The following is a 25,505-nucleotide window of genomic DNA, read 5'->3' as shown; positions in this document are numbered from 1 at the left end:
CTTACCACTTCCCCTGACCAGAGAGGATCAGGGTGCATAGGCTTCTCTAACCTACCTAAAGCTGTACAAAAATAATAATAATAATAACAATTATCTCACAAAAAAATGCACTGGGCCTTTACTAGTCCTGTATTACCGGACCATAACAAATATCTCGAAATTTCGATTTAGTATCTCGACACTTTGAAAGTGTCTCGTAGTTTATATAGTATCTCGACATTTTTAGTTAAGTATCTAAACATTTGGAGTAAGTATCGACCAAAAAAATTGTGGTGGAATGGCCTTTCATAGATTAGCCTAATAATAATTTGAAAAAATATTACGCCTACAATGATGCATTGGGTGAATTTAGAGTAGGACACAATGTTAATAGAATAAGACAAATACATATGGCCTACTAAAGCAGGTGATGCCAATAGAGAAAAGCATGAATGCAGCCTAAGTGGTCTTGACACAGAGATATACCAAAGCCAATTTAATTTATGGGAGCTTGACATATGTTGGCTAAAGTCATATTTGTAACAGTGATGGCGATTACGCGTGTCGGCATGACAGCAGCGTCTCGCCTTTGTAAATATTGTACGTGCTGCAGTTGTGTTTGCGTGCCGCTGGGCGAGTCTCCTCCGCGTCTGTCTCCGTAGTTGCTTTTTTTTCAGAGAAAAGGAGAAGAGAATTAGCTCTGGGAGAAGGGCCGTCGCCATTATTGGGAAGCTGGAAAAAAAACACTTTCACACACGCCATCTCTTGTTAAATTGATAAGGACGTTACCAATTTGTTGCATTAGGGCTGTTTAGAAGAAACATTGTACAGGAAGTGCAGCAAACTCGACCGGTGTCCCGTGCATGATCGATCCAGTATGATGTTGCCACAACAATGGGCATAATAATTCGTCAAAAGCAACGTGGTGAAGCAAGGAGAAGACGGCGAAACAAGCTTTTATACGCCTTTCATTTTTAACAAGGAGAGAAAAAGAAAAATGTTTTTACCTTTGTAGTTTTATTATCACAAAAAAAGACAAACAGATCAATGGATTAGAAAACCATCGAGATGTAGATTTACAATTAATATGTAAGCAAACAATAATAACCTACTTAGTTCTGTCTGGGAATCAGAAGAGCCACGTTATTTTTGTTTCTTATGTACATGCATATCATGCGGACAGGGCTGCGGCAAGCGCTGGCCTGACGGATGCAGGGAGAATGCGATGGTATGTATTCACTTTCTCCCCATTTTAATCTGAAACACGGATTGAAACCAGTGTTCGAGAGACATTCTCATGATCAATTTACGCACAATTGTAACAATTGTCTGTTACAAATGTATATTTGAGTGAAACTGCTGATTTTTAAAAAGTCCAAGTGGATTCGGAAATACGAGGTAAATGTGTTTTAGTTACGATTCGGCTATTTATTCTGTGGACAAGAGGCCTGGTGTGGCCAGTCCTTTCCATGAACATTCATTCCAAAACCTTTGCTAATCCATTACAATATGCATAAGGAGTTGTAACCCGCTATATTGACGATTTTGAACAATATGACGCAAGTATATGTGTTCTTCTGAATTTAGAAAGCCATGTATCTTTACAATCACAGTGTAGGATAGTGACTTGCTTGTTTTCACTTCCAAAGAATTTGCCTGTTCAATCTGGTTGTCTGTCAGGCCTAGCTCAGCTAAACGCAATTGACTTCCTACTGTGCCTTTGCTGAGAAATGTAGACATGGTTTGAATTTTCTATAGGTTTAGAATATGAGATGCCAAATTTTATAAACAATAACGTTTTATTGAATGGCAGTAGCCTATGTTGACACATTTAATTTCAATATTGAAACGGTACACACACACACAGTATGTATATGTTTCTATTTACATGAGTGATTGTATCACAATAATACAGTATGGTTGTTTTCTGGTTGTACTTTGAGCATCCTCTTGCCTAAACATCATTATGTTACCATGGTTACCCCATGGATATTCAGTCTGAAGGAAGTCTGCCTAAAAAGACAGGAGTCTACAAGCCATAATGTTGAATAAAATGATATTTACTCTTTATTGGTTGTCTGTGCTGTTGGTCCTTTTGACAGTAGGAGGTGGAGATGGGGTATCCACAGGAAAATGTTGTTTACCCTCATTTCTCTCTGAGGTTATCTCGCTTGTATTTTCAATCTCCTGACGCATTGAACATTATGCACAATAATCCAAACAATAATCAAACATAGTCGACCAAAGCACGTTTCCTCTCAATCAGCTGGAAGTGTTTGTGGAATTTGCCATATGATTACATGGGACAACGTTCGGTCTGTGGTTCGGTTAGGCTCAGCCATATTGCTCAAGTGTTTGTAGGGTGCAAAAAACCCATTATACAGACCAGCGTACTGAAGGTTGGGTTGATAACGCTTCCCTGTGGCTATTTTGTCTCAGATTACCTTTGACATGGGGGCAAAATTGTCAGGTAAAGTAAGTTGAAATGAACTTTGTTCAACATTCTGACTTGCAATGGGACTGTTAGGGAATGCTGAGCCTACATGTTAGAGATGAGGTTGTATTTCACTCTCGATTTATAAAACAGACTATGTCTCATCATACTTTGCTTTTCCTGCTTGGGTATTGGTTCTAGTTATGGAGCATCTCCAGTATGGTCCCATCCTCTGTGTATAAAATATACTGCTTGGCAACTTGACAAACAATATTACCCCAACTTACCTGATTCTAAAGGCGTCAGCATGCTTCAGAACCTCTTAAGCTGGCGGCTAGCCATTGCCGGCTAGGCGAACGGAACGAGTGTGCTCGCATACACCCTTAATTGATATTCGCTTATCTTTGTCTTGTTTGTCCATATTAAGATGCCATAGCCAGTATACAGTCGTGGCCAAAAGTTTTGAGAATGACACAAATATACATTTTCACAAAGTCTGCTGCCTCAGCTTGTATGATGACAATTTGCATATACTCCAGAATGTTATGAGGAGTGATCAGATTAATTGTATTTAATTGCAAAGTCCCTCTCTGCCATGCAAATGAACTGAATCCCCAAAAAACATTTCCACTGCACTTCAGCCTTGCCACAAAAGGACCAGCTGCCATCATGTCAGTGATTCTCTCATTAACACAGGTGTGAGTGTGACGAGGACAAGGCTGGAGATCATTTTGTCATGCTGATTGAGTTTGAATAACAGACTGGAAGCTTCAAAATGAGGGTGGTGCTTGGAATCATTGTTCTTCCTCTGTCAACCATGGTTACCTGCAAGGAAACACGTGCCGTCATCATTGCTTTGCACAAAAAGGGCTTCACAGGCAAGGATATTGCTGCCAGTAAGATTTCACCTAAATCAACCATTTATCAGATCATCAAGAACTTCAAGGAGAGCGGTTCAATTGTTGTGAAGGTTTCAGGGCGCTCAAGAAAGTCCAGCAAGTGCCAGGACTGTCTCCTAAAGTTGATTCAGCTGTGGGATCGGGGGACCACTAGTACAGAGCTTGCTCAGGAATGGCAGCAGGCAGGTGTGAGTGCATCTGCACGCACAGTGAGGCAAAGACTTTTGGAGGATGGCCTGGTGTCAAGAAGGCCAGCAAAGAAGCCATTTTTCTCCAGGAAAAACATAAGGGACATACTGATATTCTGCAAAAGTTACAGGGATTGGACTGCTGAGAACTGGGGTAAAGTCCTTTTCTCTGATGAATCCCCTTTCCGATTGTTTGGGGTATCCGGAAAAAAGCTTGTCCGGAGAAGACAAGGTGAGCGCTACCATCAGTCCTGTGTCATGTCAACAGTAAAGCATCCTGTGACCATTCATGTGTGGGGTTGCTTCTCAGCCAAGGGAGTGGGCTCACTCACAATTTTGCCTAAGAACACAGCCATGAATAAAGAATGGTACCAACACATCCTCTAAGAGCAACTTCTCCCAACCATCCAGGAACAGTTTGGTGATGAACAATCCCTTTTCCAGCATGATGGAGCACCTTGCCATAAGGCAAAAGTGATATCTAAGTGGCTTGGGGAACAAAACATCAATATTTTGGGTCCATGGCCAGGAAACTCCCCAGACCTTAATCCCATTGAGAATTTGTGGTCAATCCCAAAGAGGTGGATGGACAAACAAAAACCCACACATTTTGACAAACTCCAAGCATTGATTATGCAAGAATGGGCTGCCATCAGTCAGGATGTGGCCCAGAAGTTAATTGACAGCATGCCAGGGTGGATTGCTGAGGTCTTGAAAAAGAAGGGTCAACTCTGCAAATATTGACTCTTTGCATCAACTTCATGTAATTGTCAATAAATGCCTTTGTCACTTATGAAATGCTTGTAATTATACTTCAGTATTCCATAGAGGCATCTGACAAAAATATCTAAAGACACTGAGACAGCAGACTTTGTGAAAATTAATATTTGTGTCATTCTCAAAACTTTCGGCCATGACTGTACACTTCCTCAAAATAGTCAGAATTAATCTAAGATAACTCAAGAAATCTGTAATTAATTTACTTTAATTTACTCGGGTCTCTCCAGGGAAGATTTTCAAGTCCGGGCTCTGGCTGGGCCACTCAAGGATGTTCAGAGACTTGTCCCGAAGCCACTCCTGTGTTGTCTTGGCTGTGTGTTTAGGGTTGTTGTTCTGTTGGAAGGTGAACCTTCACCCCTGTCTGAGGTCCTGAGCGCTGCTGCTGCAAAACATCCCCACAGCATGATGCTGCCACCACCATGCTTCACCGAAGTGATGTTGCCAGGTTTCCTCCAGATGGAACTCTTTGGCCTGAATGCCAAGCTTCACATCTTTGTTTCATCAGACCAGAGAATCTTGTTTTTCATGGTCTGGGTCTTTAGGTGCCTTTTGGCAAACTCTAAGCAGCCTGTCATGTGCCTTTTTACTGAGGAGTAGCTTCTGTCTGGCCAATCTACTATAAAGGTCTGATTGGTGGAGTGCTGCAGATACGGTTGTCCTTCTGGAAGGTTCTCCCATCTCCACAGAGGAACTCTGTAGCTCTGTCAGAGTGACCATCGGGTTCTTGGTCACCTCCCTGACCAAGACCCTTCTCCCCTGATTGCTCAGTTTGGCTGGGTGGCCAACTCTAGGAAGAGACTTGGTGGTTCTAAACCTCTTCCATTTAAGAATGATGGAGGCCACCTTTAATGCTGCAGACATTTTTTGGTACCCTTCACCAGATCTGTGCCCCCTCACAATCCTGTCTCTGAGCTCTAAGGACAATTCCTTCGACCTCGTGGCTTGGTTTTTCCTCTGGCATGCTGTGTCAACCGTGGGACCTTATGTAGACAGACTTGTGCCTTTCTAAAAGAAAATGTCCAATCAATTGAATTTTTTATTAATTACATTTTTTATTTAACTAGGCAAGTCAGTTAAGAACACATTCTTATTGATAATGACTGCCTAGGAACAGTGGGTTAACTGCCTTGTTCAGGGGCAGAACAACAGATTTGTACCTTGTCAGCTTGGGGATTTGATCTAGCAACCTTTCGGTTACTCGCCCAATGCTCTAACCACTAGGCTACTTACCACAGGTGGACTCCAATCAAGTTCTAGAAACATCTCAAGGATGATCAATGGAAACAGGATGCACCTAAGCTCAATTTCGAGTCTCATAGTAAAGGGTCTGAATACTTAACTTCTTATGGCTGGGGGCAGTATTGAGTAGCTTGGATGAATAAGGTGCCCAGAGTAAACTGCCTGCTCCTCAGTCCCAGTTGCTAATATATGCATATTACTAGTATATTTGGATAGAAAACAACACTCTGAAGTTTCTAAAACTGTTTGAATGATGTCTGTGAGTATAACAGAACTCATATGGCAGGCAACCTGAGAACAAATCCAACCAGGATGTGTGAAATCTGAGGTTGGTTGATTTTCAACTCAGCCCAAATTGAAGATATAGTGGGATATTGGTCATCGTCCACTTCCTAAGGTTTCCACTTGATGTCATCCATCTTCAAAAACTTGTTTGAGGCTTCTACTATGAAGGGGGGCTGAATGAGAGGGGAGTCAGACGTCTGCCAGCAGTCACGCGCATTCACATGAGAGGTAGCTCCTGTTCCATTTGCTTTTCTGAAGACAAAGGAATTCTCCGGTTGGAATATTATTGATGTTTTATGTTAAAAACATCCTAAAGATTGATTCTATACATCGTCTGACATGTTTCTACGGACAGTAACGGAACCTTTTGACATTTCGCCTGCAACTATTGAACGCTCTTCGTGAGTTTTGATTTGTTTACCAAACGCTCTAACAAAAGTCCATCATTTATGTCCAAATAGCTACATTATCGAACAAATCAAACATTTATTGTGGAACTGGGATTCCTGGGAGTGCATTCTGATGAAGATAATCAAAGGTAAGTGAATATTTATGATGTTATTTATGACTTCTGTTGCCTGCACAATATGGCGATATCTTTTTGGCTTGTTGGTTCTCTGAGCGCCGTACTCAGATTATTGCATGGTTTGCTTAGTGTGTGAACGTAATGCGCCAATGTATACTGAGATTTTGTTTTATAAATATGAACTTTATCGAACAAAACATACATGTATTGTGTAACATGAAGTCCTATGAGTGTCATCTGATGAAGAATTAATCACTAACCTTTGATCTATCTCTATTTCTGATTTTTGTGACTCCACTCTTTGGCTGGAAAAATGGCTGTTTTTCTGTGATATGGCTCTAACCTAACATAATCGTTTGTTGTGCTTTTGCTGTAAAGCCTATTTGAAATCGGACACCGTGGTGGGATTAACAACAAGATTACCTTTTTAAAATGGTATAAGATGTGTTTGAGGAATTTTAATTAGATTTCTGTTTTGAATTTGGCGCCCTGCACTTTCACTGACTGTTATATCGATCCCGTTAACGGGATCTCAGCCCTAAGAAAGTATTTCTGTATTTGTTTAATACATTTGTAAAAAAAAAAATATATAAAAAAATAATTAAAACCTGTTTTCACTTTGTTATTATGGGTATTATATGTATATTGATGAGGATTTTTATTTTATCAATTTTAGAATAATGCTGTAACAAAGTGGGAAAAGTCAAGGGGTCTGAATACTTTCCTAATGCACTGTAAATATTTGTCATTCATCCATGATCAAGTCCATTATTGAGAGCATTTCTACTTAATAGTGACCACTAAAGGTCCCGGTTGGCAAGGAATCCAACACCACTTCCCAGCTCTTTGTCCGATGTGGTCCTTGGCCACCCTCGAGATGGATGACTTTATCTTGCATGGTTATGAGGGACACCGAGACCATCCATCCCTTCAATGGTCTTGACTAGCAATAGGTAGGATGGGATTCCAATTAGTGTGAAGAGTGCTTCTCCTTTTCCTCCACTCCACTCCCCCCCCTGCTCACACTACGAAACCTGCCAAGTCATGAGTAGTGTGAAAAAGTGCCAAAATAAAGCTAACTCTGGGCAGAAGTACAATAGAGCTTTATGGTTAGGGAACCGGACTACTTACTAGGAGGTTAATGATTCAATCCCAAGCTGTCTATAGGGTATTGTAACCCTGATTTGATTCACTTGACATGACCAACATCAAATCCTGTTTTATTGGTCACATGCGCCGAATACAACGGGTGTAGTCTGCACTGTGAAATGCTTACTCACGAGCCAATTCCCAACAATAGAGTTAAAAAAGTAAGAAAAATATTTGCAATTAGGATATAATAAACAGAGTAGCAGCAGTGTGTGTGGTGTCAATATGCTTGTGTGTGTGTGTTGGAGTGTCAGTATAGTGTTTTTGGATGGAGTATAGTGAGCGTGCATAGACCTTTGTTCAAGAGAGTCAGTGCAAAAACATTAAGATATAAATAATACAAGAGGTCAGAGCCAGTGTTGTAGGATTCAATCTTATTCCTGTATTGGCGCTTTGCCTGTTTGATGGTTCATTGTAGTGCGTAGCGGGATTTCTCATAAGCGTCCGGATTAGAGTCCCGCTCCTTGAAAGTGGCATCTCGAGCCTTTAGCTCAGTGCGAATGTTGCCTGTAATCCATGGCTTCTGGTTGGGATATGGTCACTGTGGAGATGACGTCGTCGACGCACCTATTAATGAAGCCAGTGACCAATGTGGTAAACTCCTCAATGCCATCGGATAAATCCCGGAACATATTCCAGTCTGTGCTAGTGCAGCATCCGCTTCATCGGACCACTTCCGTATTGAGCGTGTCACTGATACTTCCTGTTTGAGTTTTTGCTCGTAAGCAGGAATCCGGAGGATATAGTTATGATCAGATTTGCCAAATGGAGGGAGAGCTTTGTATGTGTCTCTGTGTGTGGAGGAAAGGTGATCTAGAGTATTTTCTTCTTCTCTCTAGTTAAACAGGTGACATGCTGGTAAAACGGATTTCAGTTTTCCTGCATTCAAATGGCAATTGGATGTGCCGCCTCTGGAAGAGCATTTTCTTATGGCCCTATAAAGCTTGTTGAGTGTGGTCTTAGTGCCAGCATCAGTTTGTACTGGTAAATAGACAGCTATAGTATGGTAAATAGTATGGTCTGCAACTTATTATGAGGTATTCTAACTCAGGCGAGCAGAACCTCGAGACTTCCTTAATATTATAGATTGCTCACCAGCTGTTGTTAACAAAGAGACACACACCACCCCCTGATCTTACCGGGCTCAGAACTTCTGGCCTGCCGATGCATAGAAAAACCAGCTAGATGTATATTGTCCTTGTTCAGCCATGACTCAGAGAAGTATAGTATATTACAGTCTTAATGTATTTCACCTCCATCTCATTGAAGTAGAAGGCCTCGTCCAAATCGAGGTTAGTGATGGCTGTTCTAATGTCCAAAAGCTTTTTTCGGTCATAGGAAACGATGGCGGAAACATTATGTACAAAAAAAGTTAAGATCAGTGGAAAAAAAAATAATACACAAAATAGTGCAATGGTGTACTGTAAGTATTGAAGGAACTATATACTATAAATTGTTCTAGCTTCTCTTGGCCAGACTAAAGTTATGTTGCCTTAAAATGTCCGCTTTCCAATGCAGCGCCATTATCTCCATCACATGTACTGTAGTTGTTGTGATCCTTTTGTGGGCTTGTCAGTAGCCTATATGTGATACACTTTGTGTGACTCCAGTCCCATGTAGAATCCTTTCAGGTGACACCTCTCATACAAGGCAAGGAAAGAAAATGAAATCTAGTTTTACTACATACCCCCTCAACATACAGTGCCTACAGGAAGCATGGCACCATCCCGACGGTGAAGCATGGTGGTTGTAGCATCATGCTGTAAGGCTATTTTTCAGGATCGAGGGAAAGATGAACCGAGCAAAGTACAGAAAGATCCTTGATGAAAACCTGCTCCAGACCTCAGACTGGGGTGAAGGGTCACCTTCCAACTAGACAACGACTCTGGGAATACAGTTAAGGCAATGCAGGAGTGACTACGGGACAAGTCTCTGAATGTCCTTGAGTGGCCCAGCCAGAGCCCCGGACTTGAACCCGATCTAACAGCTCTGGAAAGACCTGAAAATAGCTGTACAGCGACCCCCCCCCCCAATTCAACCTGACAGAGTTTAAGAGAATCTGCAGAGAAGAATGGGAGAAACTCTCCAAATACAGGTGTGCAAATGTTGTAGCATCCTAACCAAGAAGACCCAATGCTGTAATTGCTGCCAAAGGTGCTTCAGCAAATTACTGAGTAAAGGGTCAGAATACTTATGTAAATTTGATATTTCAGTATAAAATATCACACATGGAATCATGAGGTAACCAAAAAAGTGTTAAACAAATCCAAATATATTTGAGATTCTTCAAAGGAGCCACCCTTTGCCTTGATAACAGCTTTGCACACTGTTGGCATTCTCTCAACCAGCTAAATGAGGTAGTCACCTGGAATGCATTTCAATTCACAGTTGTGCCTTGTTAATTATGGAATGTCTTTCCTTCTTAAGCATTTGAGTCCATCAGTTGTGTTGTGACAAGGTAGGGGTGGTATACAGAAGATAGCCCTATTTTGTAAAAGACCAAGTCCATATTATGGCAAGAACAGCTCAAATAAGCAAAGAGTAGCGACAGACCATCATTACTTTACTTTAAGACATGAAGATTAATCAATCCGGAAAATGTCAAGAACTTTGAAAGTTTCTCCAAGTGCAGTCACTAAAACCATCAAGCGCTATGATGAAACTGGCTTTCACGAGGACCGCCACAGGAAAGGAAGACCCAGAGTTACCTCTGCTGTAGAGGATATGTTCATTAGAGTTACCAGCCTCGTAAATTGCAGCCCAAATAAATGCTTCACAGAGTTCAAATAACAGACACATCTATACATCAACTGTTCAGAGGAGACTGCTTGAATCAGGTCTTCACTACTAAAGGACACCAATAAGAATAAGAAGAAACACGAGCAATGGACATTAGACCAATGGAAATCTGTCCTTTGGTCTGTAGTCCAAACTTGAGATTTTTGGTTCCAACTGCCATGTCTTTGTGAGAGCAAGAGTAGGTGAACGGATCTCCACGTGTGGTTCCCACCGTGAAGCATGGAGGAGGAGGTGTGATGTGTTGGGGTTATTTTCTGGTGACACTCTGATTTATTTAGAAGTCAAGGCACATTTAACCAGCATGGCTACCACAGCTTTCTGCAGCGATACGCCATCCCATCTGGTTTGCGCTTAGTCCCACTATCATTTGTTTTTCAACAGGACAATGACCCAACACACCTCCAGGCTGTGTAAGGGCTATTTTACCAAGAAGGAGAGTGATGGAGTGGTGCATCAGATGACCTGGCCTCCAATGTCACCCGACCTCAACCCAATTGAGGTGGTTTGGGATGAGTTGGACCACCGAGTGACGGAAAAGTAGCCAACAAGTGCCCGGCATATGTGGGATCTCCTTCAAGACTGTTGGAAAAGCCTTTCAGGTGAAGCTGGTTGAGAGATTGTCAAGAGTGAGCAAAGCTGTCATCAAGGCAAAGGGTGGCTACTTTGAAGAATATAAAATATATTTTGACTTGATTAACACTGTTGGGGGGCTACTACATGATTCCATGTGTTTTTCATAGTTTGTCTTCACTATTATTCTACAATGTAGAAAATAGTAAAAATAAATACTCTTGAATGAGTACGCATGTCCAAACTTTTCACCGGTACTGTAAATTGTCTTGAAAATATACGTTAAGATGGCTGTCTAGCAATGATCAACAACCAACTTGACAGAGCTCAAAAAGAATGTGCTAATATTGTACAATCCAGGTGTGCAAAGTTCTTAGAGACTTATCCAGAAAGACTCACAGCTGTATTCACTGCCAAATATGAGTGCGTGTGTGAATACATAAAGTAGTTGTTTCTGTATTTCATTTTCAATACATTTGCACAAATGTATAAAAACTTGTCATTATGGGGTATTGTATGTAGATGAGTTTGGGGGAAAGAATCTATTTAATACATTTTAAATTCAGTCTAACACAACAATGTGGAATAAGTCAAGGGGTATGAATACTTACTGAAGGCACTGTATTTTAGGTCTCACTTTATTTGCAGGGAATATTGAGTTTTTTTTCTTTGTGTATCTCATTTGCTGTTCTATTAAAAGGCCAGCCCAGCTTGAGATGAGATTAGAAATGAATGTCCCTACTCACTGTTCTCTTATTAAGTTGAAGGGAAATTATTCTTAGTGTTGTCTTCTTTTAACCTCTGTTTTTCTTGTGAAGGTGTTTGACTGTTCTTTTTTTTGTTGATGAGAGCAGAAATTAGGTTAACTTTCCTCAAACTAGTATTTGTTATTTAACATAAATGTAAGATTTTGTTTAGCTAATTCTTATTTTTGTGCTCTTTTATTTTGTCTGGCAGGGTCATAGCTACATTAGGAATGACTGAGAGAAGCCTCTGTCTTTGCTACACCCCTGCACTGTTGTTGATAGAACATGTAGCACACTAGAGGAAACGGCAACTAAACCTCATCCCCAGTGCCACTTTATGGACACACGTCCAAGTGTACTCTCTGATCGAGTGCCTGATTATGGCAGGATGAGTGTCAGCTGATGATAATGATGGCCAAAAAGCAAGATGTTAAGTCACCCACATACAACCTTATTGTGGTGGGTTTGTCAGGAACTGAGAAAGAGAAGGGCCAGTGTGGCGTGGGTAAGTCCTGTCTGTGCAACCGCTTTGTGCGCCCCAGTGCCGATGACTTCTATCTGGACCACACGTCAGTGCTGAGCACCAGTGACTTTGGGGGTAGAGTGGTTAACAATGACCATTTCCTGTTCTGGGGGGAGGTGGGGCGGGTGGTGGAGGAGGGGCCGGAGTGCAGGATGCATGTGGTGGAGCAGACAGAGTTCATTGATGACCAGACGTTCCAGCCACACCGCAGCACTGCCATGCAGCCCTACATCAAGAGGGCGGCCTCCACCAAGCTGGCCTCTGCAGAGAAGCTTATGTACTTCTGCACGGACCAGCTGGGGCTGGAGCAGGACTTTGAGCAGAAGCAGATGCCCGAGGGCAAGTTACAGGCTGACGGGTTCGTGCTCTGTATGGACGTCAGTAGGGGGATGAACCGCAACTTTGACGACCAGTTGAAGTTTGTCACAAACCTTTACGGTCATCTGAGCAAAACAAAGAAGCCCATTGTGCTGGTCTTAACCAAGTGTGATGAGGGGGTTGAACGCTACATCAAAGATTCTCACACCTTTGCCATCACTAAAAAGAGTCTTCCAGTAGTGGAGACATCTGCACGCTCTAACATCAATGTTGACCTAGCCTTCCTTACTTTGGTGCAACTCATTGATAAGAGCAGGGGCAAGCCCAAGATCATTCCTTACTTTGAGGCCCTCAAGCTTCAGAGTCAGCAGATAGCCTTGGCTAAAGACCGATACGAATGGCTAGTCAACCGCATAGTGAAGAACCACAATGAGACCTGGCTTAACACCAGCAGACGCATGCACACCTCTTCAGAGTTCAATGAATACGTCTTTCTGGAGGGCACAGCAAAATGCAAGAAGCTCTTCCAGCAGCTGGTTTACCGTCTGAAACAGGAGCACATTGAGAGACGTCGGAAAATCTATCTGAGCACTCTTCCTCTAGCACTTAGCTCCCTGGTGCCTGACCTGGATGAGATCGACCAGCTGAGCTGGTCTGGGGTTCAGAAGGTCCTGGAGTCCAAGCAGCACTTTGCCCACTGGTTTGTAGTTCTGGAGGACTCTCCATGGGAGGACACGTCTCACATAGACAACATGGAGGATGAGCGCATCCCCTCAGACCTGCTGGAAACGTTACCAGCCGAGGACATTTTCGACGCCCACCTGGAGCACCTGAGGAATGAGTGCAAGCGGGCTGAGATGAGGCAGGAGTTCAAGCACAAGTTGGCCTGTTCTCCCTTTGTCACGCCTGGCAAGCCCTGGGAAGAGGCCCGCAGCTTCATCATGAATGAAGACTTCTACCAATGGTTGGAGGAATCAGAGTACCTGGACCTCTACAACCGCCACCAGAAAGAGATCATCGGCCACGCTAAAGAGGACTTCCAGGAGCTTCTGCTGGAGTATTCCGAGCTCTTCTATGAGCTGGAGGTGGACGCAAAGCCCAGCAAGGAGAAGATGGGGGCCATCCAGGAGGTTTTAGGGGAGGAGCAGCGGTTCAAAGCCCTGCAGAAGCTTCCAGCTGAGAGAGATGCTCTGGTATTGAAGCATATTCACTTTGTCTACCACCCCACCAAGGAGACCTGTCCCAGCAGCCCACAGTGTGGAGACTTCAGGATAGAGCAGCTCCTGGCCTCACGCTTCCCAACATGCTACCCATTCTTCAACGTGAAGTCTTATTTTGGGGATATTAAAGCGGACCGCATCAACCTTGTGATATTGGGCAAAGACGGACTGGCTAGGGAGTTTGCCAATGAGATCAGAGCTCTCTGTACCAATGACGACCGGTATGTGTTGGATGGGAAGATGTATGAGCTCACCCTGCGACCTATCGAGGGCAATGTACGACTTCCTGTTAACTCCTTCCACACTCCCACCTTCACACCCCATGGGTGCCTGTGTCTGTACAACTCAAAAGAGTCCCTAACCTACGTCGTAGAAAGCATTGAAAGGTTGCGGGAGTCAACAATCGGTAGAAGGGACAGCCATATAGCTCAGCTTTTAACATCTCTGCTCTTGGTTACTAAAAGGGGTGTAGGGACCTATGCCGATATTGGGGGAGAAACTGCTTTAGGTCTGATAACACAGGGACAGCAGGTAGCAAGGAGATTGCAGTGTAGCTTCCTCGACCCAGCTTCACCTGGTGTGGGCTATGGGCACAATGTGAATGAGAGTCAGATCAACCAAGTATTGAGAGGTCTTCTGGACTCTAGAAGGAGCTCATCTTTCAGTAGCAGCTCCCCACCTCTGCCCCCTCAAACTCCAGGTCCCAGAGACTCTCCTCACCAGCCCAGCCCAGAGGCAGACATCCGCATCGTCATGTGCTTGATGTGTGGAGACAACTATGACGTGGAACAGCTCCTCTCTCCCTTCCTACTGCCTCAGCACTGCAGGCCAACATCCAACAGTGGCACCTCGGTGATACTGGAGCAGACAGTGGGACCTCACAAACAGGTGATTGAGCTCTCTCTCCTTTCCTACCACGCCTCCTTCTCCCTGAGGAAGAGCAGATTAGTGCATGGCTACATCGCTGTGTACTCAGCCCGCCGCAAGGCTTCTCTGGAGACCCTGTGTGCCTTCCTATGTGAGGTCCAGGACATCATTCCTGTTCAGCTGCTGGCTGTGGGGGAGAGCCAGGTGGAGCTCACAGAAAGTGAGTCTGCCAGAGAGCAGCTGGTCCAGGGAGAGGAGCTGGCCCAAGAGATAGAGGGCAGGTTCAACAGTGTGGTGTGTGGATCAGGAGGGGTGGTGGGTGGCCTGCACAGGATGGAGATGTTTCATCCCTTCCTGATGGAGGTGGTGGAGAAACGCAACATCGTGGAGGCCACTCACATGTATGATAACGTGGCTGAGGCCTGCATTAACGAGACTGCCTACTCCCCTCGCTGTAGCTCACCCAGCACTGGCACTATGTTCCTAGACTCTGACATGGATGACGTGGAGCCCTCCCCACCTTACTACGACGGCACACTCACCTCCCATGGTGGGAGCCTCAACCTGCCTGACCTGGACTCCAGCGATGTCTCTGTCATCTCTGACATCAGCTCCTTTGAGAACAAGCTCAATAGCAAAGCCACGCCCCAGGTGAGACCCAAGCCCTCTGTGACCTTTGACTTCCGGAAGGTGGGCAGAAACCCCTACAACACAGACACCATGGGTCACCGTCGCTCCCTGCCCTCCGCTGTGACATGGGTGCCAGGTGGGGACGGAGGTTACGACCCCTCGGACTATGCAGAGCCCATGGATGCTGTGTCCAAGCCCCGGCCCAGCAACGAGGAGATCATCTACTCTGTGCCCCATGACAGCACGCAGGGCAAGATTATTACCATCCGCAATGCCAATCGGATGCACGCCAACGGGAACGGCTCAGACAGTGAGGCGGACAGCAGTTCCCTGGAGCGCCGCAGGAAGTTCTCGGCGGCAGGGGTAAAGCCACGGCTCTACCGCGACCGCTCTAAACGCCTGGGCAAGTTCAGCAGCTTCCGCACCAGCTTCATTGGCAGCGAAGACGAGATGGGGGCTCTGCCAAAAACCAAGGAGGATGATTTCGGAACCCTGAAAGGAGACATCATCAATGAGGAGGGAGAGGACCCCAAGAAGAGGAACATTCTGAAGAGCCTGCGGCGAACTGCCAAGGTATGTGTTGCTTCAGTTAGTAGTCTCCCCTTAACTGCTAATGCGTAAACACTATTCTTTTCAGGCTTGAAAGACTATTCTCTTTCAATTGTAGGTAATTGGCCAGCTTTGATACGATAAACGTGGTTAAGTAATGACAACATGGTTAATTTGATTTTTCATGTAATCTCTTTACTTTTAAAAACCTTTTTTAGTGGGTAATTGCTTGATTGTTTTACTCAACTTTTCCTCCATGCTAATATGCTATTCATAGAAAGTAAGTTATTCATGTTGGAATTTTAAGAAGAAAGCAGCCTCTATTTCAGAGTTACTGAGACACTTGAAACGACAGCTGTTCATGCTGATGCTGAATGCATAAAGGCAAATCTTGCAGCTGACAAGCTGAATAAACATAGTGTTGACATAATGTACAGAAATCTAATGTAGACGTCTGTGGTCATTAACAATGTCAACATTCCTGTGTTTCTCTGCAGAAAACCAGACCAAAGCCTCGGTCCTCTATTCCCAAGCCCCTGGAGAGCAGCTACTTCGGGGTGCCCCTGGTCAACGTGGTGTCCCCAGACAGACCTATCCCACTCTTCATTGACAAGTGTGTCCGCTTTATTGAGACCACAGGTGGGTCACTATTTTCTTTCTCCTCTTCTCCCCTGTGTTTGTTCAAGTGTATATTTGTCTGATTCATTATGTTATTTGACTTGGATGCTGTGCAAAACATACAAAGAATATTATTCATTGATAATAAGTTTATTCTGAGGTAAATCTGTGTTGCTGAAGGATTAAACTGTGTAATGTCTTATTGTTGCACTGTGATTGTTTTTCCTTACAATACTCACATTATGTGGTTGTGTAATTTCAATATGATATATACTTTAAGTCGTTCTGGGTGAGGGTGTTAGTTCTTCTTGGCTTATTAAATGTAAATAGAAGAAAAATAACTACACTACAGCAAATGTAGCCAATGATCAACTGCTGTACTGCAGCAGTGTCCTGTACTGTGCTGCAGCAGTGTCCTGTACTGTGCTGCAGCAGTGTCCTGTACTGTGCTGCAGCAGTGTCCTGTACTGTGCTGCAGCAGTGTCCTGTACTGTGCTGCAGCAGTGTCCTGTACTGTGCTGCAGCAGTGTCCTCATTGACTTTACTGGAAATGGTTGATGACATAATGCAGATGGTGGTTTCCATCTCTGTCTCTCTGCAGGTCTCAACACAGAGGGGCTCTACAGGGTGAGCGGGAACAAGTGTGAGATGGAGAGTATGCAGAGGCAGTTTGACCAGGGTGAGTTGCTGTACCCAGTCATGTCTGTCTGGTCTAAAACAATGTACCAGACCCACAGAGGGATCGACTGTACTTGCCACACTGTCTGTCCCCAGTACCTGGACTAACCCTGATTAGTTATGTGGCTAATCAATATATAGACACATGAGCTGCAGAGGAAATGATGACGTAAACTAAATATATTTAGAACAGTGACAAAATGACTACCTCTGACACACTATCCCTATTATTTTCTCTTTCCCCCCTCTCCTTCTCCTTCTCCTCCCTCTATTTTTCTCTCCCTTCCCTTCCCCTCACCACCTCCTCTCTCTCTCCTCTTTATTTTCTTCTTCTACATCTCACTTTTCTTTACATCTCTTCTTCCCTCTTTATCTCCCTCTCTACCTCTCTCCCCCTGTAGACCATGGGCTGGACCTGGTGGAGAAGGACTTTGCCATCAACACGGTGGCTGGGGCTCTGAAGGCCTTTTTCTCTGAGCTGCCAGAGCCCCTGGTGCCCTGCATCCTGCAGGTGGAGCTGCTTGAGGCCTTCAGTAAGACACGGAGCTGGCTGGGGTTAAGGAGTGGTTTTGGGGTTCTGGAGGGTTCAGTAAGACACAGAGCTGGTTGGGCTTAAGGAGTGGTTTTGGGGTTCTGAAGGGTTCAGAAAGACATGGAGATGGTTAGGCTTAAGGAGTGGTTTTGGGGTTCTGAAGGGTTCAGTAAGACACAGAGCTGGTTGGGCTTAAGGAGTGGTTTTGTGGTTCTGAAGGGTTCAGAAAGACATGGAGCTGGTTGGGCTTAAGGAGTGGTTTTGGGGTTCTGAAGGGTTCAGTAAGACACAGAGCTGGTTGGGCTTAAGGAGTGGTTTTGGGGTTCTGGAGGGTTCAGTAAGACACAGCTGGTTGGGCTTAAGGAGTGGTTTTGGGGTTCTGGAGGGTTCAGTAAGACATGGAGCTAGCTGGGGTTAGGGATGAGGTACTGGGGTTCTGAAGGGTTCAGAAAGACATGGAGCTGGTTGGGCTTGAGTGGTTTTGGGGTTCTGGAGGGTTCAGTAAGACATGGAGCTAGCTGGGGTTAGGGATGAGGTACTGGGGTTCTGAAGGGTTCAGAAAGACATGGAGCTGGTTGGGCTTGAGTGGTTTTGGGGTTCTGGAGGGTTCAGTAAGACATGGAGCTAGCTGGGGTTAGGGATGAGGTACTGGGGTTCTGAAGGGTTCAGAAAGACATGGAGCTGGTTGGGGTTAAGGATGGGGCTACTGGGGTTCTGGGGGGTTCAGAAAGACATGGAGCTGGCTGGGGTTCGGGATGGGGGTACTGGGGTTCTGGAGGGTTCAGAAAGACATGGAGCATGGTAAGATTCTTGTGCTTGTGAAAGTATCAGGTTATTACAGGCTAAGGGTTTGGGGAGGACCTCTCATAGAGGGGTGGATGAGGATATACAGTTGAAGTGGCGGAAGTTTACATACACCTTAGCCAAATACATTTAAACTCAGTTTTATACAATTCCTGACATTTAATTCTAGTAAGAATTCCCTGTCTTAGGTCAGTTAGGATCACCACTTTATTTTAAGAATGTGAAATGTCAGAATAATTGTGGAGTGATTTTATTTCAGCTTTTATTTATTTCATCACATTCCCAGTGGGTCAGAAGTTTACATACTCTCAATTAGTATTTGGTAGCATTGCCTTTAAATTGTTTAACTTGGGTAAAATGTTTCGGGTAGCCTTCCACAAGCTTCCCACAATAAGCTGGGTGAATTATGGCCCATTCCTCCTGACAGCTGGTGTAACTGAGTCAGGTTTGTAGGCCTCCTTGCTCACACATTCTTTTTCAGTTCTGCCCACAAATGTTCTATAGGATTGAGGTCAGGGCTTTGTGATGGCCACTCCCAATACCTTGTTGCCCTTAAGCCATTTTGCCACAACTTTGGAAGTGTGCTTGGGTTCATTGTCCATTTGGAAGACCCATTTGCGACCAAGCTTTTTCTTCCTGACTGATGTCTTGAGATGTTGCTTCAATATATCCACATAATTTTCCTGCCTCATGATGCCATCTATTTTGTGAAGTGCACCAGCCCCTCTTGCAGCAAAGCACAGCCACAACATGATGCTGCCACCCCCGTGCTTCACGGTTGGGATTATGTTCCACGACTTGCAAGCCTCCCCCTTTTTCCTCCAAACATAACGATAGTCATTATGACCAAACAGTTCTATTTTCTGTTTCATCAGACCAGAGGAAATTTCTCCCAAAAGTGTACAATCTTTGTACCCATGTGCAGTTACAAACCGAAGTCTGGCTTTTTTATGGCGGGTTTGGACCACTGGCTTCTTCCTTGCTGAGTGGCCTTTCAGGTTATGTCGCTATAGGACACGTTTTACTGTGGATATAGATACTTTTGTACCTGTTTCCTCCAGCATCTTCACAAGGTCCTTTGCTGTTGTTCTGGAATTGATTTGTTCTTTTCGCACCACAGTATGTTCATCTCTAGGAGACAGAATGCGTCTCCTTCCTTCGTCAATTAGCCTATCAGAAGCTTCTAAAGCCATGACATCATTTTATGGAATTTTCCAAGCTGTTTAAAGGCACAGTCAACTTAGTGTATGTAAACTTCTGGCCCACTGAAATTGTGATACAGTGAAATAATCTGTCTGTAAACAATTGTTGGAAAGATTACTTGTGTCATGCACAAAGTAGATGTCCTAACCGATGTGCCAAAACTATAGTTTGTTAACAGGACATTTGTGGAGTGGTTAAAAAAAATTGTTTTAATGACTCCAACCTAAGTGTATGTAAACTGCCGACTTCAACTGTTTGTATACTAATATGTATGTAGGTATGTACACTACATGACCAAACGTATGTGGACACCTGCTTGTTGAACATCTGCTTGTTGAAAATCATGGGCAATAATATGGAGTTGGTCCCTCTTTGCTGCTGCAACAACCTCCACTCTTCTGGGAAGGCTTTCCACTAGATGTTGGAACATTGCTGTGGGGACATGCTTCCATTCAGCCACAAGAGCATTAGTGAGGTGGACACTGATGTTGGGCGATTAGGCGTGGTTTGCAGTCGGCGTTCCAATTCATCCCAAAGGTGTTCGATGGGGTTGATATCAGGGCTCTGTGCAAACCAGTCAAGTTGTTCCACACCGATCTCGACAAACCAGAATGTCATTATATTTCCCTTCAGTAGAACTAAGGGGCTTATCTTGAACCATGATAAACAGCCCCAGACCATTATTCTTCCTCCACCAAAGTGTACAGTTGGCACTATATATTGGGGCAGGAAGTGTTCTCCTGGCATCCGCCAAACACAGATTAGTCGGTCGGACTGTCAGATGGCGACGCATGATTCATCACTCCAGAGAACGCGTTTCTACTGCTCCGGAGTATAATGGCGTCGAGCTTTACACCACTCCAGCCGACACTTGGCATTCGGTTTGTAACTGCACATGGGGACAAAGATCGTACTTGTGTGCGGCTGCTCGGCCATGGAAACCCCATGAAGCTCCCAACGAACCGTTCTTTGGAACTCCGTAGTGAGTGTTGCAACCGAGGACAGATTATTTTTACATGCTAGGCGCTTCAGCACTCTGCAGCCCCGTTCTGTGAGCTTGTGTGGCCTACCATTTTGCGGCTAAACAGTTGCTGCTCCTAGACATTTCCACTTCACAATAGCAGCACTTACAGTTGACCGGGGCAGCTCTAGCAGGGCAGAAATTTGACGAACTTGACTTGTTGGAAATGACGTATGACGGTGCTAAGTCACTGAGCTCTTCAGTAAGGCTATTCTACTGCCAAACATTTGTCTATGGAGACTGCCTGGCTGTGTGGCTGAAATAGCCGAATCCAATCATTTGAAGGGGTGGCCACATACTCTTGTGTGTATATATAGCGTTTGTATGTAGTGCTGCATATGGAGTAACAGATGGACTAACAGTGTTGATAACATATGAGTCATAGCGTTGACCCCTTCCCTCCCTCCCTCGTGTGTGTGTGTGTGTGTGTGTGTGTGTGTGTGTGTGTGTGTGTGTGTGTGTGTGTGTGTGTGTGTGTGTGTGTGTGTGTGTGTGTGTGTGTGTGTGTGTGTGTGTGTGTGTGTGTGTGTGTGTGTGTGTGTGTGTGTGTGTGTGTGTAGAGATCAACGACAGGGAACAGAGGCTGTACACCATGAAGGATGTACTGAGGAGGTTCCCCAGGGAGAACTATGACGTCTTCAGATTTGTCATGAGCCACTTACACAAGTGAGTACAGATCAGACTGGCTAACGGTTCCATTCTATGACCTTGGCCCTGACTGCATTGTGACTGAAACCATTTGCATTTTTTGTAACATGTATCATCAAGTAGCTCTTACACCTGTGTAATAATGTTATTACACTAGTAGCTGTTGTCATGCTGTTGTTGATGGAGATGTATTGTGTTGTCTCTCCCAGGGTGAGCCAGCTGAGCAGACAGAACCTGATGACCAGTGAGAATCTGTCCATCTGTTTCTGGCCCACTCTGATGCGGCCAGACTTCACCACCATGGACGCCCTGACGGCCACGCGGACCTACCAGACAATCATCGAGACCTTCATCCACCAGTGTGCTTTCTTCTTCTACAACCAGCCCCTCCTGGACTCCCCCACTGGCCTGGCTGGCCTCCGTGCCTCCCCCACCACCACCCTCACCGGGGGCTCTGCCTATTCCTGCTACCACTCCTCCCCTCCCTCCACCGCCACGCACTTCAGCCCCTGCAGCAGTCGCCCCCACCACCACCCCCCAGTCTCCCCTGCAGTCCCTCCTGACCCCCTCCACCAACACCCCCACCATACCCCCACCGAGCAAGAGACACTGTGAGAGACACTGAGAAGGGAACAGATGCTGCACCCCTGATCTGATGCTGCTGCACCCCTGATCTGATGATGCTGGACCTTAGTCACTTACACACACACACACACACACACACACACACACACACACCAAAACATACATACTGATAGTACATTGATCGGTCGTCGATAATAACATGTTAACAGAGAGAGGAGACGATTAGTGTTTGACAAATAAACTTGCCACTTGTGAACAGCATCCTGCTGTCCCTGTCACCTGTGTGCCAATGCAGATCACCATGCTGACCCGTCCCTGTCACCTGTGTGCCAATGCAGATCACCATGCTGACCCGTCCCTGTCACCTGTGTGCCAATGCAGATCACCATGCTGACCCGTCCCTGTCACCTGTGTGCCAATGCAGATCACCATGCTGACCCATCCCTGTCACCTGTGTGCCAATGCAGATCACCATGCTGACCCATCCCTGTCACCTGTGTGCCAATGCAGATCACCATGCTGACCCGTCCCTGTCACCTGTGTGCCAATGCAGATCACCATGCTGACCCGTCCCTGTCACCTGTGTGCCAATGCAGATCACCATGCTGACCCGTCCCTGTCACCTGTGTGCCAATGCAGATCACCATGCTGACCCGTCCACTCCACCCCCTATAGCCCCTGATAACCTGACTCTACCTACGACTCACTCACAGGGGGGCTGGGGGCAGAACAGAGTGGGTGTCATTGTTACAGTAAGCATCTCTCTGCCAACCAACCGTTCTTACCCTAACAATACACTATAATTTAAAAAAAAGTCCAAGCCTCCATGTCATGCTGGAAGATATGATTTGTGCCCATCACCATGTTTTTATTTGTGAATAATAGTTTTGAAATGTTCTGTTTGTTAATGAAAGTAGCCACTGGATGTACGGACTGTGCCTCTCTCAGGGCTGTACTTGGTAACGTACACACAGCCGTGAGGGGAGCCTCCCTGTCTGCCTGTAGGGCCCCTGCTAGGGGGTTGGGGTGGGGACATCCAGGGATGCACTTTAATGGTCAGAATGTTGTAGGGGTTTTGTTTTTAAAAGGGGTTTGTTAGGTCAGAATGTTTTAGTGTGCTGAGTTCACAGCTCAAGGAACCATACCCATTGCCTCTCATAAGGGTCCTTTGCAGATCAAAACGTTGTTTACATCCAAACCCTTGTTTTTGTATCCTCATACTTATCTGAAGCACTTTTAAATTGTAGTGTTAAGTTCCATGAAATGCAACCTTGATCAATTGACTAGTTTGTTTTAATGTCCGCGTGGGCGTGGCAGTAGTAAAGAGACTCGTTAACACGATCCTGTTATTATATGTGTTCTTTTCGAGGATTCAGGGCTCACTTTATAACCCCATGGAAAACCCAACCATTTAATATTGGTTTCATATTCCTTTTAGCCATGTTATAAATAGTTCTGAGCATGCAGGTTTGAATAGCCTGGAGTTTCCCCTCTTTTTAGGACTGATGTTGCTTTACTGATGTTTTGACTAAGGAAGTCACCTGGTTTGAGTGGTAGTGTTTAGGAAAGTGAGTTTGAGCCAGGGTCAGTTAATCAGACCCTTTAGGATCCAGGAGAGGAATGCTCTTGGTTGAGATGTCAGATCCACTCCATAAGTTAGGGGTTCATGATTAAATTGGCCACATTTGAAGATTGATTATGGGGAATGATTGACAGTAACATCAGACAGTAGCATGACATGGGCGAGGTTAGTCATACTGGGGGTGGCAGGTAGCCTCGAGCTGACAAGGTAAAAATCTGTCGTTCTGCCCATGAACAAGGCAGTTAACCCACTGTTCCTAGGCTGTCATTGAAAATAAGAATTTGTTCTTAAATAAATGAAGGTAAAATAAATCAAAATACCAGGCCAGGGCTCTACACGTACTGTGTCTGTTCCACTGTGCTATCTGGTGGCCATGGAAACCACTGCCCTATTGCAAAATGATAGGTTTCTGGATATGTTGCTGTGGGTATCTAGCCAATTGAGCTCTTTGTACTCATCTAATATTAAGGACCTTAAACTGAGGCAAGGTGTGCATACAGAAAACACTGCCACTGCAATTAACTACAGTACAGTAATAACAGTATAGTATATCCTATAGAGATGGAGCACGTGTGTCTGGACTCATGCTCAGGAATGTCAACAAAGCAAGAGTAACTACTGTAGCTCCAGTATACTATGGGGTTTATGTTGGTGTTTAACTGTCCTCTCTCTTGTAGAAAACAAACATGCAGTCAATGTAAAGTAGTTGAATGAATACTCCTACTATATTCTGGATTCTTCTATCAGATGAATGTTGCCCCATGAGAGGAGTGCCACTGGCATCTTCTGGGGATGATGGAGGATTGGCCAGGAGGCATGGCTGCACTCGATGTCAGCCATCTTGGATGTTGCTCATGCTGCCAGTTCAGAACAGATCAGTCAAAGCTATTGGTTGTAAATGAGGGTCAACTAATTAATACTTGGGATCACTCTCTGGTACTTATCTTTGGGGTTTTCCTGCTGTGGGAGGCAGTTATCTCTGATGGACTAACGCTGCAGTGACTCCTCACCCAGGGCAGTGCAGTACAGTATTACCAGACGCACAAAAGATCAGATGGGAGATGGATAGGAAAACAAACTGTCCCAGTAGAATGTGTCTTTGGCTCAGAGGACCTACGTGGCTGCATCACTTCATTTTCTACACAACTCTGACAGTTCTGCTGGGAAATGGGAGAGAAAAAGAAGAGATTCTACTATAGTAAAATGGTTGTTTATTTGTATGTTAGGGGGTCTAACACTTTGCCCTTTAGTCAATGGTAGAAAACATTTTTTGTGTGTATTTCAATGATTGAAAGTCAATTTTTACAATTTTGTGAATGGTTTAAGGCCACTTCAGTTTAGTGCATGATTTAAGAACACACCAAGGGAGAAGGTTCAACCCTTTTCATTATTTTAAAACATGAAATTAGTGTGAGAACAATGAAAGTGGAATACAGTAGCTTAAAACAAGTGAAAGATGAAGTACTGTGCATCTACAGCAAACCATGTAATTTGTCTGACTGAGAATGGTGTAATGAAGATGAAGGCCTTATGTGATCTGTATCATAGTTAATAAATTAAATATCGTAAAATTGTCCAGACCTCCTGTGATTCTCTGTGTGCATGTGTGAGTGAACACACCACTTCCCTAATCATGGAGCAAAATGTACAGGAAGATCTCACTGTGTGTTTGTTCTATTATAATTTTATTGCCTATTTAGCTGTCATTCTGTGACAGGAGATTTATTTGTGATATTAAAACAAAGTATATTTGTACACACTCCATACGTGAACGTTATTTCACTATAAGGTATTGCTTCTCAATCTCAAACCCATGTTTCTAACCTTTAGGTATGGTTATTTCAGAGAGAGCGAGAACCCCATCGAGGTAAAGAGGTGAAACTCTGCTCGTGTGGGTTAAATAATTGGGGACCATTGAAGGTGCCATTGAAACACATCAATAATTCACTGTCGACATCTACAGCTTGTCAAGCGTGACTGCTCTGGGTAACTACTACTCTGTCTCATCAGGTTTCACTGTTTACTATCTGAATCATCTGATGCCACCTGGTGGTTTTATAACTATAGTGCCGCACCACCGTCATACTTTAAAAAATATATATATTTATAGTTAACCTGGCTATGATGTCACTG

The 25,505-nt window shown here is 44.5% G+C and overlaps 1 protein-coding gene across 1 annotated transcript; it reads left to right on the top strand.

Annotated features, from left to right (window-relative positions):
• Positions 1-602: 602 nt before the first annotated feature.
• On the top strand, positions 603-24,946 carry LOC112242721 (rho GTPase-activating protein 35-like). Its single transcript, XM_042309281.1, has 7 exons — positions 603-1,207; positions 11,806-15,725; positions 16,199-16,340; positions 16,921-16,998; positions 17,399-17,530; positions 21,118-21,223; positions 21,415-24,946. The coding sequence occupies exons 2-7, from the start codon at positions 11,997-11,999 to the stop codon at positions 21,818-21,820; spliced, it is 4,593 nt and encodes a 1,530-aa protein (XP_042165215.1). The 5' UTR covers positions 603-1,207; positions 11,806-11,996; the 3' UTR covers positions 21,821-24,946.
• The last annotated feature ends 559 nt before the right edge of the window (positions 24,947-25,505 follow it).

This window comes from Oncorhynchus tshawytscha, linkage group LG30, assembly GCF_018296145.1.
Source record: "Oncorhynchus tshawytscha isolate Ot180627B linkage group LG30, Otsh_v2.0, whole genome shotgun sequence".
NCBI classification, from domain to species: Eukaryota; Metazoa; Chordata; class Actinopteri; order Salmoniformes; family Salmonidae; genus Oncorhynchus; species Oncorhynchus tshawytscha.
Note: the sequence above shows the minus strand (reverse complement) of the source record. Positions and strands in the feature narration are given on the sequence as shown.